The following is a 15,332-nucleotide window of genomic DNA, read 5'->3' on the forward strand; positions in this document are numbered from 1 at the left end:
TGAGTCATCTCTTCTTCGTAATGAACGAAATTCACACCACGCGTTACTGTAGTACACGTAACACCGTTCTCACAAACGTCCTCGTTACTCATTTAGTACAAATCATCATCATCTTCCTCATCATATGACATAGAATACCAGTCCTTGGCGACGTCCTCGTATATTAGCCTTCTAACCTCTTCGTCGTACTGCGGCCGGAGGATGCGCGGGGAGCGGGCGCGGAACTCGAGCGGCACGTCGTAACACTTGCATACGCAGCACGCGGGGAACTTGAACCAGTCGGCGAAGATGCCGCGGCACTCGTTGCGGGGGTCGTACGCGAGCAGGCGGTGCAGACGGTATTGCTGCTCGCATCTGGAATTGTGAGAGAAACATGCTACAGAATCAATAACCGTGGGAGAGCCATGCTTCGGTACGAATGGGCCGGCTCGACCGGAGAAATACCACGTTCTCACAGAAGACCGGCGTGAAACAGCGCTTGCGCTGTATTTCGCCGAGTGAGTGAGTTTACCGGAGGCCCAATTCCCTACGCTATTCCCTTCCTTACCCTCCCCTATTTCCTTTCCTTCCCATCCCTACCCTCCCCTAGTACCCTATTCCCTCTTAAAAGGCCGGCAACGCACCTGCAGCTCTTCTGATGCTGCGAGTGTCCATGGGCGACGGAAGTTGCTTTCCATCAGGTGACCCGTTTGCTCGTTTGCCCCCTTATTTCATAAAAAAATATATTCATAGAGATCTAAACTCTAAAGTAGGATGAAATGAAAATTGGAAAGCATCCCCAGAATAGTATGCTAGTTTCAGAATTCAGACTACCCTCGAAAAAGAATGAGCACTGTAACTGAAAGGATATTGTAAAAACTTTTCTTTGCCTCGCGTTAAAGTTTTTATAAATTTTGAAATTGATGATTTGCTTTTTCGCGATCAAATTAGCGAATTGGAACGATTTGCTAATTTGATCGCGAAATATGTTCTTAGGGCTATTCGCTAATTAGATAGCTTAGATATAGCTAGCTTTATACTATTCACGACGACTCTTAAATCCTGATTCCTCTTTATACATTTCTCCACAAAGAAGAACCTTGTCTAAGGTGTCGCTTAACCTCCTTGCACAACCCACCTGCACCCCTCCCGGCAGTACATCTGCTTGTGCTGGTGCACGCAGGTCTCTAGGTGTATGTACTGCTCGAACGGGTACATGTTCAGGAGCGCCAGTACTTCGCCCCGGGTGCTGTTTGCCCAGAACGGCGCCGCCATCTCTTCCTTTGACTCGCACGCGTTGCTGAAAAGAGATAGAATAGATTTAAAGCAATGTTTTCCAACCTGTCAGGTCCGCGGAACCCTGCGATATGCATGGGGATTGGGGATCCAACAGGCAGGACTTTCAGACACTTGTTACCACCCAAAGCGTATTGAATGGTCTGTTATTATGACTATTTAATATGTATGTATGGTAGCCTGGTACAAGGCTGAATGAGGCTGAATGCCTGAGTACGATTATACGATCCATAATTTACGATTTACTAAGAATATAATTTATTTATCTATTTAATATTTTACCTAGAGTATGGACGATGGTATGAATATAAAATTAAGAATACTATCTCTTGGTAATTCAAAAGATTAGGTGAAAGCTGCAAACAAACATGGAAACATGATTTACGATACTTATCGCCTTAAATGCAACGAACTAACGGTTTTTTGATGAACTGATGCACACACAAAATTACAAGTCTACTTTTGTTGTGTTACTTAGATCACAAAAATGTCTGATATAATATTTCTTGTGACCTTGCATAAGTTAAATAGAAAACAAAAATATTAAATTGTAGCTCTAACTTAAATCATTAGCGAAAGTTGCGAGGTATGAAACTTTAATATTTTCATTTTTTAGAAAGTCAAGCCTATAGGTACCATCGAGGAAGTTGATTCCTATGCAATTGACAGACCAACGTTATTTGGTCGAATATGTCAATTCAATGTTAATTGTGATCTGTCAGCTGGGTTTGACGTAACGCAACCAAACTACTTAGGTCCCCGATTTGCATAGGAATCAACTTCTCTGATAGTACATTGTAATAAAAGAGAACTTACGCTCCTCGTAATTTTATAACAGCCGGTCGCATTGTCTCCTGCTGGACCGGCTTTGAATGGCTTTCTTCTTTCTTCTCAGTCTCTTTAGTATCAATCCTGTCCACTTTGGCCTTGTCTTTCTCGTGTTCAGTAAAAAGTAACGTCGGTGGGAGAGTAGATACATCACTACTCTTCAATTCTTCCTTGTCCAACTCTGTGGTAATATCTTCATATTCATCAACAGTATCTGTGCTGTTGGCTACAGTTGGAGGTGTTGTTGAATTTCTATCGTTTTTATTTTCATCTTCAACATCACTTTTCAAATTGCCAGAGTATTTCGGAAACAAGCTATTTGTTTCAATGCTCTGCTTGATGACCGCTTCTAGAGTTATAACATCAGGTTCTAGATTATTTATTTCTATATTAGCTATACTTTCTAGTTTACTCTTGTAAGTAATCTCATTTTCAGTATTGTTTGCATCTGTATTGCTTGTTTTGTTCTTTGTATCAGATTTATTGTTAGATTTTTCTAGTGGTTTAACTGTGAGTGTTTCGTTGTCTACTTTCTTCTGTTTATCACTCTGTATCGGCCTGAAATGTGGTTTATCCTTTATGGCACGTCCGTGGCTTTTCTTTGTGTACATGATTTTGGTTTGTATGATGTCTTCATCGAAGTCTTTTACTTTTTCCTCGTCATCCTCTATGAAGTTCTCGAGTTCCGCTTTCAAGACGGCGATGTGTCGCTCTTCACCGTACATCCTCCTCATAAGTCCCTGGAATTGAAAACGTTTTTTTTGGTTTTAACATTGTTTCTTTTATGAAAGGAACAACATTTTGCTCTTTATATAAAAATTTGCTACCTATAAATGAGCATATTCTGTGAGCAGAATAGACACCTAAATGTACTCTGAAATACCACTTAAATACCTATGTGACTCATTTACATGCTGTCCTTGTCATCCTGCTACACGCCGAGAGAGACAGCCAGCTCACCTGGTTCTCCCTGACGAAGCGGCGTATCGTGTGCCAGGGGTAGCTGGTGCCGGGGGTCGTGCAGTAGCTCATGCAGTGGCTCTGCTCGGTGAGGTCGCAGGGGGCTAACTTGCTGTCATTGTCATCCGGCTATATGTCGAGAGAGACAGCTCACCTGGTTCTCCCTGACGAAGCGGCGTATCGCGTGCCAGGGGTAGCTGGTGCCGGGGGTCATGCAGTGGCTCTGCTCGGTGAGGTCGCAGGGGGCTAACGTGCTGTCCTTGTCATCCGGCTATATGTCGAGAGAGACAGCTCACCTGGTTCTCCCTGACGAAGCGGCGTATCGCATGCCAGGGGTAGCTGGTGCCGGGGGTCGTGCAGTAGCTCTGCTCGGTGAGGTCGCCGGTGGCTAACGTGCTGTCCTTGTCAACCGGCTATATGTCGAGAGAGACAGTCTCACCTGGTTCTCCCTGACGAAGCGGCGTATCGCGTGCCAGGGGTAGCTGGTGCCGGGGGTCGTGCAGTAGCTCTGCTTGGCGAGGTCGCAGGGGGCTAACGTGCTGTCCTTGTCATCCGGCTATATGTCGAGAGAGACAGCTCACCTGGTTCTCCCTGATGAAGCGGTGTATCGCGGGCCAGGGCCGGGGTAGCTGGTGCCGGGCCGGGTCGTGCTACGCTCTGCTCAATGAGGTCGCAGGGGGCTAACGTGCTGTCCTTGTCAACCGGCTATATTATGTCGAGAGAGACAGTCTCACCTGGTTCTCCCTGACGAAGCGGCGTATCGCGTGCCAGGGGTAGCTGATGCCGGGGGTCGTGCAGTAGCTCTGCACGGTGAGGTCGCAGGGGGCTAACGTGCTGTCCTTGTCAACCGGCTAAATGTCGAGAGAGACAGTCTCACCTGGTTCTCCCTGACGAAGCGGCGTATCGCGTGCCAGGGGTAGCTGGTGCCGGGGGTGGTGCAGTAGCTCTGCTTGGTGAGGTCGCAGGGGGCGTCGGCCCTCGCCCGGCGGCCACGGTGCGGGCGCGCGCACGCCGACGCGTAGTCGTACGCCGCGCTTGCTGACCATGTTGCCTACTTACAAACAAACTTATGTTAGTGGCAAGTCATTTTTAGAACGCTTACAGACTAACGGCACTTGTCGACTAGAAAAAATCAAAAAAAAATCGTAGAAAAAATCCAGCGACTGCCGTCGCCTTGTGCCGTTCTTCTGTAAAAATCAAAATCAAATCAAAATCAAAAATATTTATTTCCAAATAGTAATACAAAGTTAACTCTTTTAAAACGTCGAGTCTACATGAGGCCTACCACCGGTTCGGGAACTACCGAACTGTAAGAAGCCTTATTCTAAATAGTATTTACAATAATACAGGGTGTAACAAAACCAAATTATACCAAACCAAAGGACACAATATACACACATTGTAGGGTGTGTATATTGTGTCCTTTAAATAGAGTTCACTGTGATCTAGCCCCAGTTGCAGTGTCATGAATTTGCCCATACAAGTTTAAAACAACTTTTTTTGTTCCTTTTTTTTAGTTATAACACCCTACCTTTTGTATTTGTAGTCTGTTAAGGCGGGGATTAATCTCAATCAAAAACGACAACCTTGCACACAACCAAAGACCAAGCGTATACGCATCGCAATAAGATTCATTTTAGCTTAGCATAAAACTGTCACAACAAGGGCGGATCTTCTCTATTTTTCATGTTTTTTTTAAATATCTTTGGAAATAAATATTAAGAAACAAAATTGTTCGGTTAAAGAAATTTTAATATACATTTACTAACAATTTATTCAAATAAAATGTATAATTATCCTAGTTAATACTTATATTTCGATGAAATAGAGTTTTTTCGGAGGTGAGTTTGTAAATTAATTACAGCCAAAGTATTACGTTTTATTAAAATGTTTACGGTTTAAGGTATTTTAAATATTGTGCTTTATATCTCATATTTTTTAACACTTCGTTATTATATTGGAACTAGGTAAACCGGGAGTCACGGAATAACAAATTGGGGTTTATCCTCGCCTTAACACATAGCTAATCATTAACAAAAGTAATATCAAAGTTACACTATAATATAGCCTAGGCTGCATCAAGCAGATTAGGTTAGGCATCAACTGTAAATGAAACTGTTTCAGGAATCGAGGCCAGTATTGACCACGATGAAAGTAAGCGCCCACGTCGCGCCCACGATGGGCGACTGCAATTACGATCACAAGTTTCACTTTTTGTCAGCATTTGCGGATAGCGGGACGCGTAAGTGTTATGACCATTTAGGGGATTGGCTTTTTAGTGCTGGCATATTAACGTTTTACCGTACTGCTTAAATACTACCGCAAGCAAATGTTGACTTAGCATCATTGAACATTATTGAATGGTTTTACTTATAAAATTGGATAGTTAATTGCCTATTTTATGTTGTATTTTATGTGTTCTATGTACAGACAAATCGATTGCATATGGAGAATGCCCCGCAACGTTTTGCCATCGTTCCACGCGAAAAATATACCATCACCTTGATAAGTGGCAGTCTTCCACCGTGCGTTTTTCGCGTAACTTTCTGCCGCGCACTGTAAAACTCTGGAACGAACTGAAATTAAATAGTCGATTGCCTATTTTATGTTGTCCTATCTAATTGTGAACGGTGAATCTAAATCAATTAATAATTTTGAACCTTCAAAATTATTAATTGATTTAGATGATCAGACAATAAAATCGGATAGTACTATCAGAGAATTAATGAATTGATCTTTATGCAAATGGCAGACCTACGTTATTTGGTCGAGTTGTGTCAAGTCAATATCAATCGTTATGTTGTCTGAGCTTGATATAACCCGATGAAATAACGTAGCTCCAATATAAAACAATTTCTCTGACATTACATTCGTAGCGTAACATTTAACACCTACAGAAGTGTTTCTCTAATGCTTCTTATATTGTAAGTCGTAACTCACCACCCCAAGTGTCGATAGATCACAACACCTTGTATTAATATGAGGTGCGCACGCAATTAATTTGCCTGATACTACGGTGTAGAAGAAATAAAGCATATCGTTCAACATATAATTGTTTCTCTAATGTTTCTTACATTGTAAGTACTTATATTAACCACTACCTCAAGTGTCAATCGATCAGAAAGCCTTATATAATTAGTATGAGGTGCGCACGAGCCAGTCGGCACTTGCTAGTGAAAGTGACGGCGGTATTTGGGAGCAGGTGTGACGTCACCACGAAATTTCTCGACCGCAACGTCTTACGGTAGCTTAACTGTATCAGTTAAAGTGTAGTTTACAATTACTATGCACAAAGAAATTGATCAATAGGCAGACTGTGTATCTATGTGGTTTTGATCGGGTTTTGTCAAGTTCATCGTTAGCTAGACTTGACATAAGCTAGATATTATAGGAATTTGCGTTAACTTGGTAAAATCCGAATTCATCTATATGATGGTACCATCAGAGAAATAAATTCATTGGCCGTTGGCTTAAATCTATTTGGTTGGGTTATGTTAAAAGTCAATGTTAGTAGTGAGTTAGGGATTAACATAACTCGACCAAAATACGCAGGTTCGCCGTGTGCGTTGATTCACAGATAAATGTCTTTGATAGTGGTGGAGGCTCGTTCTCTAGAAGTAAGCCCTAGCCTGTAGAATAGGTAGAGAATTGTATGACGGTCTTCAAAGTGTAAGAGGCAAGAAAACTGGCGTCTTACACTTAAAAAAATGGGGGTAAGGGATACTCCGCCAAATGTTATGTAATACAATACACATTGGTAGAGTGTAATGTAAAGAAATAAGTAGTAGGTAGTATACGTAAAAATAATTTTGAGCTTTACGGACCTTTGACGCGTTTTTTTTTAAATTATTTTGTTAGAAATTATTATATGGCAAAAAAAGACAGCAACTGCACCTGAGTATATGGTGAAATTTAAAATTATAAGAGCCTTCTCAATGCAAAGTAAATAAGGATAATAAATACATGTAAAAGTCAGCCAACTTTCTGTCGGTACACTGCCGGCCGGAGAAACCGCCACTTTCACCGACTACTTATGTCACATGTCACATCGACTCGCTAATAACTAAACTAGAGCAATGTTATCAAATTGCGATGATATTATGAAAAAATTACGTAAAAGTATAGATTTGTGTTTATCTTGCGCGATAGGAAAAGAATAAGAAAGTTTCGTTTTTGTTTAACGTAGAAGATAATTATTATGCTGTGGCAAAAATAGGTCAGCTTGATAAAGGAAGGTACAATGTGCAACAAAAGAAGAGCTCTCAAGGTGTTCAAGCTGTCATTGTCAGGCAACTTTTCCAGTTTTCCTTCGCTCCTTCGACCGTGGATTCTTGGAAATCTATTGTTATTCTATTGTATCTCGCTCACCGGTGAGCTTATGGGGCTTGATGGGTTAATAAAAAATCTCAAACTCAAAACTCAACTCAGAATAATATTTTTTAAATATTCTCTGAACGTCGGGGCTACACAGATGCCTACCTCCCATCTGATCTGTCCCAGTATAGTAATAGGACTAGTCTCATCTACTATACGATAACGTGGGGGGGGGGGGGGGGGGGGGGCACCCCCTCATTAAAAAACATTTATACAGCGAACAACTTAGCAAAGTCTGCTTATCTCTGTTTGTTACATTAGAAAAGTCACCAGACAAAAATATTACTGACCATGACGCTGCTTTTGCCGCTGTTACACGTCAAATGAAAGTTAGCTACCTGTCAGGAAGCCCAATTAGTATTCGCGTAGTGTTTTCCGAGCTGCGTCGTAAAAAATAGGTGTGGGAGCCTGCCCCGCTTCCCACGAGCAATGTGGGATGCTGGCGAGCGACCTACTAAACGTCACTGGACGTGGGCGCGTTGTTTTTGTGCCGGCTAGTGTATATGATGACCGCTAATTTATAATAATATCTATCAACGCTTTTACGTCTGGCTATTTTTACATCGACGTTTATTTCTTAATTGTTTTTAATGTTAGCAATAGGTTGGTAGGTTATAGTATACTGCAGGTGGCCTACACTAACATGATTTAATATTAAGTAAGTATGACACTTTGCGAAGTTGGTCTCTGAGAATACAAAAATATTATAAGTAGAGCTCAGAGACACCTAGTCTTGAAATCTTTTGATAATTCTAAACCTAGCCCGTTAATAAACTAACTAGGTGTCCTCTAACTTGGTCCCGAATTAGTCCCCTAAAACGAATAGGACCTTCTAAAAATTAAGCAGTCGTACTTTCTCGAATAAGTGTCGTTAAATTATAGAGATGTCAGATGTGTCTTGATATCATTAACAAACCTTTGCTTTACAAGTTTTTTGTGGTATTTTAATATCGGAATTTTTGCCATATCGAAACTATTAATTTACTGTGTAATTATTTTACAGAATAATCCTCCAAAATTCAACTCTCACAATATCTAATCTTATATCTTTAAACGAGCAAATCGGCTGCAACGATTTTCATGAAATTAAGTATATAGGGGGTTTCGGGGGCGATAAATCGATCTAGCTAGGTATAATTTCTAGAAAATGTCATTTTATTCGTGTTTTATCGAATACCGAGCGAAGCTCGGTCAAATAGCTAGTTCATTATGAAATCGTAAACTCTGGCGCTTATAAAATTAAAATTTTAAATAAATTTTAATTATTTTGTGCTGCAAACTCAGACCAATTAAATACTTTTTATTTGGTCTGAGTCTGCATAATTATTTGATATAATTTATGTTGCAGCAAAAAATCACAATTTGAGGATGATGTGCAAAAGTTTACCGCGTTTTTAAACGTATCATAATAATTATATATAGCTATGTGTAAACTGTACATACATAAACATAGCGGTATAAATGTTTGTTGTTTATTACTAAACTTCATGTTATCTTTATTCTGTAACTTATGATACACTTTTGAGGAATACAGTTGTAAGTTAAAAACACAGTAATAGTACAGCTGTTGTAAGTAAAAAAAATATATTTATTCACCAAAATACCTTATAAATTTAAAAGAAACCCTCATTTCTGAAGAAAGTTTTCACTTGTGTTTTGGAAATTTGGACGTTTTTTGTAAGAAAATTCTTGATTTAAGTTTTAAACGTGCAATAGTAAGCGATATCATTGCACAGAATAATTATAAGTTTAAACCAAACCAAGAAGTTCGCTAACCTCAATTTAATGTTAAAATTTCTGCTTTCTTGTTTGCTTTCCTACTGAATAATATGAGAATACGTTTCTCTCGGATCATGTTTGTTAGTTATAAAACTTTTTAAAAAGAGGGGTCTTTTGATTTTTGATTCTTTTGTAATTAATTTGTTTATTTTGTTATTCTTACCCACTTATCTTCTATAGCAAATTATCTCTGTATGTTGTTTTAAATTTCCATCCTTAATCGCGATTTTTTATTGTTCACCTTCTGAAATCTTACCCTGATTTTCTTTCACATCTCTATTTTCTTTATTTACCATTTACTCCAGAGGTGATCTACTCTAAAACTCTTGTTACCTTTGTCTCCACATATACAATATACCTGTACGTCTGTATATCACGTCACTAATGATCACTCACCACAAACAGTAGGCAGAGCGCGGGCCGCATTTCTCTATGTAACTTTCACTGAGCGCATATACATGGCGACCGCTCGCCGGCGCGGCTCGTGTGCTACTGATGTTCCATCAAGTGGGGAGCCCTGGAGAAGGTGATCCCTGATGCTACTAGGGATGAATTCAGGTGATGGATTCTCAAAACTCTGTAGCTATTGTACGAGATTAAGGATCGGTACTTGTAGGGATGAATTTTAGGCGATTGAAACTTATCAAAAGCTGTTCCATGTGATTTCTATGTGGAAAGACCTTAGAAAAGTGTTGTAACTCTTATTTTTGGAGAAGAAATTAAGGCGCTAAATTTACCAAGCAGGCTTTACCCATAGTGTACCCATCGTTGATAGGGTTAGGGTTTTCCGTTGCACTCGGTTTTACTTACCTACCTCTTTCATTTTAGTGACATTCATCTATTCTGTATCTATTATAAAGGCAAGGCCCAAGGACGTCTGAAGAAAGACTAGCCTTTATTAGTTTGTCTGATCCCATTTAATGTGTCAGGATTACAATTAACGCTTGATACTCTGTTATTAGCAGAAAACGCATACGGTAAGTTATCCGATTTCTAACTTCACTTTCTGAATTTCAGAGGTTTTTTTTAAACTATTGAGTTTTACTATGTTTTGTTATATTTTCCCTGATCCCTAATTAAAAAGTAGCCGAAGTTCAATACTCCTATCATGAGGTATTGTATATTTGTCTTGCATTCTAAATTATTGAAAATAATTTTGTTATTATACTTCAAATACTAACGTATTAATTGATATCAGATATTTAATTTCACATCTGACATGTGTATATAATGCCTTATTATAATATGCTAACTTTCGAGTGAAAGTGGAAAAACCAGGTGATAAATTTGTATTTATTATAATCACACGATAACACGGTGACAAGTTATATAATATGGAAATAATATTTACTTAATAATATTCGCGAAATGGTCTCAGCATTGACATATTTTAATTTTTAACTAATAATAAAGTAATAGTAAGGTTAATCTGTCTATCTGTGTGTTATGTTTCTAACATGGCAGATGCGTAAGAAAATTAGGTTCAGTTTGCAAGAAAGAGTGTAGAATTCAGTAGGTCAGTCGAGTAATGATTTGCCGGTCTGTCTGTGCTCCGTCTCGCTCTGGCGCGTGCGTTAACGGGGCGTGCGAGAAGGACAGCACGATGCGCGTGCGCACTACCGTTATCCGCCGACGATATCTTGAATGAAAATGGTGTTTTCTCCTGCGCCAAAACAATAGACCAGTTGCCGGCACTCGGAGGTTGATTATACTCATTACAGTTGTTGATGGTGATTAATTATGCTAAAAAGTAACCAAACGACATTTATGTCTAACTAGATGACGCTCGCAACTCCGTTGCGCCAAAGTTTGTTTATTTCGCAGAAATTGTACATTTTATTCGAGATAAAAAGGATCCTTTTCCTTACCCGGGACGCAAAGTATCTCCAATCTCCATACAAATTCAGCAAAATCGGTTAAGCCGTCAGTGGTTTAGGCATAAATAGACCGTAACAGACAGACAGAAAGACAGGCAGATTTTACGCATGTATAATATAAGAAGTATGGATTTGAGGGTTTAAAAAAACCTGCAACATCCCAAAAATTACAAGGTGAAACGATCGTCTCTGATTCTCATTAAAACTACAAAATTTCGATGGTTTGACATTTAGAGAAAAGCATTTTTAGAGCACACCATAAAACATAGAGCACCCGAAAAATATTACCTTCCTTATGACGCGTGAAGGTACCATATTTCAATTAGAAAAAAGTTTATGACTTAAGAGGATACACCAGGGGCGAGAGAAATTGAAAATAGGTATTTGAAAATGTATTGCTGTCTCACCAATCTCAAGTCTCCCACCGCAGAGCGTGATAGAGACAACACGACAAAAGTTCTAATAAAAGAACAGAAAATCTTCGATTCGTTGTCCGCTGATTCCTTCTCCAAAACTTAACCGATTTTAATACTTTTTTCATTAAGAATTAAAGCAAGGATTGAGCTATGTTCCTATGTTTTAGTTTTTTTGTATATTCTAGCCAGTATTGTTTTCTGGGTGTTTGAACACAGAGGAAAATCTGGCCATTTTTTTGGGTTTTTGAACGTTCATATCTTTTTTATTAACTAAATTATGAAAAAAAAGAAAACATAGGGACATTGTATTGGTGGCCATAGATATTCAGGAAAAAAATTATAACTCTACCGGCATTATCCAGGGAGGAAACAGGGGAAAACGTTTGTATGGAAAAACCGCGGTGTGGACTCCTCTTAAGGTCCCTTGACGCGTTGATGTCGTTTCTATAGAAATACTAAAAATGCTATATTAATTAATTTATTCTTATATATTATTTATATTATTTAATGTGTAGGTAATTGGTAGTTACTTTTAACGAGACGTGAATGAAAGTTGTCGAGTAAAATAATTGGCCTTAAAACAACCAATTTACATAAAATTAATTTCAATTACGATCAGAAATTAAAATTGTTTATGTTTACTTTCTCAGACTGATTAACGATTATTATTTACCTTAGAATATTGTGCTAAAAGAGAAGTTGATTCATAGGTAGTTGGTGGATCTACGTTTTTTTTTAAAGAAGGCAGGTCGCTGCGACCCCCGAGGATCTATTGTGACTTCTTCTAGTGTGACTGCTCATTAATTGAACGATATGGTTGGGGTTGGTGCCACGAATTTCCTCTGTGGATAAGTATTCGTGGCGACCAAGGTGCCTGTTCCTGCCTGGACCTACGTTATTTTATAAGGTTGTCACTAAATTCTTGTCTCAAGTCATCGTAATTCTTCAGATGGACTTGACATAAAGCAACCCGATAAAGTAGGTATCAGGTATGTCAACTTCCAATTAATAAATTTCTCTGACTGTCAGAGAAATTGATTCTAAGATAAATGCTATGTAATATAGTACTATAATATATACCATTTTTGTCCAGAAATGCCTTCTTCGGGCCACGGGCTACGGCCGACGCAGCCCTACTCGATGGTACTCCAGCACTATCGAACTTTCTGAAGCCTAAGAAATATTAAGATCATGACTCCAGCGATAGAGTAGAGACTTTACTGATTCATTAATAAAATCAAATGTATCATCGAAGAAATATTGATTCAAGGCTTTTGTCAACTGCGTCCGACCTACGTCATTTGGTCGGTTTATGTTAATTCAATGTGATTCTTCAATGTTGGATGGGTTTGAAATTACGTGACCAAATTACGTAAGTCCACCATCGGAGAGCCATGCTTCGGCACGAATGGGCTGGCTCGACCGGAGAAATACCACGGGCTCACAGACCACCGTGAAACAGCGTCTGCGCTGTGTTTCGCCGAGTGAGTGAGTTTACCGGAGGCCCAATCCCCTACCCTATTCCCTTTGCTACCCTTTCCTCCTCCTCTATTACCATATTCCCTCCTTAAAGGCCGGCAACGCATCTGCAGCTCTTCTGATGTTAGAATTTCTATTCTAACATCAGAAAGATTTATTGTATAAATGTGGTACAAAAAGGTCTTACAAGTGGCGAGTATCCATAGGTGACAGAAGTTGCTTTCCATCAGGTGACCCGTTTGCTCGTTTGCCCCTTTGTTTTATGTAAAAAAAACTGCCTATGAATCAACTTCTCTGATAGTACAAACGCACGTTATTTTTACACTATTATCTTTCGATCGAAAATTCAGAAGGAAATCTTTTCTCAGTTTATTATATAAAATATCATGGCTCATTTTGTTAAATTTTGTAATCTGTTATGTTTAGAATTCTAATCACAAACTAGTCACATATCGTGCGCAACAGGCCTACTTATGATTCTCCCGAGACAAAACTAATCTTGTCAGGAACCCGCAGGAATATTAAAAAGGTCGTAGAGATGGATCACATATTCAATCTAGAGTGAGTCGTGTTTTCCGAAGTGGCATTTCCTTAACCTTATGTAAGCCAGAAAATATATAATCTTCTCTTTTTAGTAAAAGATGGCCCCGTGCGAGTTTTCTCGCCGGGTTAGTTCTTGAACCGGTGGTAGGCACCAGTAGTATCAACGTTCAGAAAATATTTGAAAAAAAAAATCTGAATCAAAAAACTTTGAGTTTGAGTTTTTATATCTAGATGATCTAGATGATCGCGGGAATCTTGTAAGATTCCCGCGCTACGGATATTTTATAGCGGATATTTTTTAACCCAGAAAAATGTATTTTTCTGGGTTAATATCCTATGTCCTTCCTCGGGACTCAGAGCCAAATTTCAGCAAAGTCTGTTCAGCGGTTTGGGTGTGAAGACAGACAGACACACTTTTGGATTTATAATATTAGAATGTATTCTGATGGCTATAGTTAGTCGGCTCGATATTAATGCAAGTATCGTGTTATGACTATTGACGATATTGTTTTCAATTTGTGATTGATAATAATCAAGCCCACGACAACCACGACAATGTGTATCCATCCATTATTAATAAAAATTATCCATTAATAGAAAGCTAAGTTTAATTAAAATGTATAAAGTTTTTTTTTCTCAACAATTAGTTCACCACAATATATCACCCAGTAATAAAAAATAAGGTTAGTTAAATGTAGGTAGTTTAATTGCATTATTATCATTATCGAGTCACAGGACACGAAAGTGAGAGCGGTGGCCCTCCGCGATGCGTCGGGTGACGTATGAAGGCATCCGATAATTTCATCTTCGACAGGCCTTCTTTAAGGCGACGCCTTGATAATTTAGTTGTAGCGATATCGATTCTTCTCAGCAATTACTAAAGCTAAGAAATTAAATTCATCATGTCTTTGTCTTTGAATTACCCATAGCATAACACGATCGGTTAACTTTTATAACACAGAATAATCAATCAAAAAGACCTCTGTAAAAATGAGATTCCTATTTTGCCAACAGAGGAGAGTGATTTAAGCTACCAAAATTTGTACATAGGTTGGTTCAAGAATACACTTTAATTTGCCCATAGCTTATATGAAATGTATTTATGTTTTTTTTAATTAAGTACGTGACAAAAACTATTTTGTCGCTTACGCCCTCTCCATATTTTGCTGTTCCATGGCTTGTTTTATCATCATCTAAAACATATCCAACACAGTTTTTTACTTTAACGCGGCGTCACCTTAACGGTAGGACCGTTACTTTAATGTTTAAATATCAATTAGCTGGTATATTATTTCAAGCGAATTACTGGAAGCCGGAAGAAGTTTATCAAAAATCTGACGTTTCCAGATACTTAGTAATAATAAAAATATTTACAAAAAAAAATACACAGCGATTAACTAAATAAGGTTGGTTTGCTTTTCACAGCACATTGGAAATGTCATACGATTAAGGGAAAGACAGTGAATATTGAATAGCTGTTATACACCTATAACATTAGTAAGGCTGGCTTTCATATAAGTAGTTAACATTTTTTTAGGATGTCTCAAAACTGCCAATAGATTTTGATTGTTACTTAATAAAAAAAAATGTTATGAATGCAGTCATGTTTTTTAGATCATTTAGAACAAGAAAGCATTCACAACTCAACAAAAACACAAATGCGTAACAGCGACCACTTATGATATCAATATATACCACCTTATTAGGGCTCCATCAAAGTTCCAAATAAAATAAATATTAAATAGAGCAAAGGCTCTTTTTGGCATACTTCCATGTGCGTACGTGCGTCTCCGCAGTCCGC

At 38.7% G+C, this 15,332-nt stretch overlaps 1 protein-coding gene across 3 annotated transcripts; it reads right to left on the minus strand.

Annotated features, from left to right (window-relative positions):
* LOC121735210 (protein spaetzle 4) lies at positions 1–9,699 on the minus strand. Of its 3 annotated transcripts, XM_042125943.1 has the most exons (5): positions 9,613–9,699; positions 3,941–4,114; positions 2,092–2,843; positions 1,118–1,279; positions 1–354 (listed from the first exon to the last, which is right to left on the minus strand). In XM_042125943.1, the coding sequence occupies exons 1-5, from the start codon at positions 9,640–9,642 to the stop codon at positions 93–95; spliced, it is 1,380 nt and encodes a 459-aa protein (XP_041981877.1). In that variant the 5' UTR covers positions 9,643–9,699; the 3' UTR covers positions 1–92. The 3 variants fall into 3 exon arrangements, with proteins under 3 accessions (XP_041981877.1, XP_041981879.1, XP_041981878.1); XM_042125945.1 differs by lacking the exons at positions 3,941–4,114; positions 9,613–9,699 and adding an exon at positions 3,218–3,265; XM_042125944.1 differs by lacking the exons at positions 3,941–4,114; positions 9,613–9,699 and adding an exon at positions 3,064–3,158.
* Between the last annotated feature and the right edge of the window lie 5,633 nt (positions 9,700–15,332).

Source organism: Aricia agestis, chromosome 17 (genome assembly GCF_905147365.1).
Source record: "Aricia agestis chromosome 17, ilAriAges1.1, whole genome shotgun sequence".
Lineage (NCBI taxonomy): Eukaryota > Metazoa > Arthropoda > Insecta > Lepidoptera > Lycaenidae > Aricia > Aricia agestis.

Bases quoted from the DNA above. Each gene is read 5' to 3' on its own strand.
- LOC121735210 (XM_042125943.1), bottom strand. From the start codon at position 9,642: ATGCGGCCCGCGCTCTGCCTACTGTTTGTG. The intron at 2,844-3,940 runs GTGAGACTGTCT...TTTCAATTCCAG, and splicing joins GCTTCGTCAGGGAGAACCAG to GGACTTATGAGGAGGATGTA. The intron at 1,280-2,091 runs GTAAGTTCTCTT...ATCTCTTTTCAG, and splicing joins GTTATAAAATTACGAGGAGC to CAACGCGTGCGAGTCAAAGG.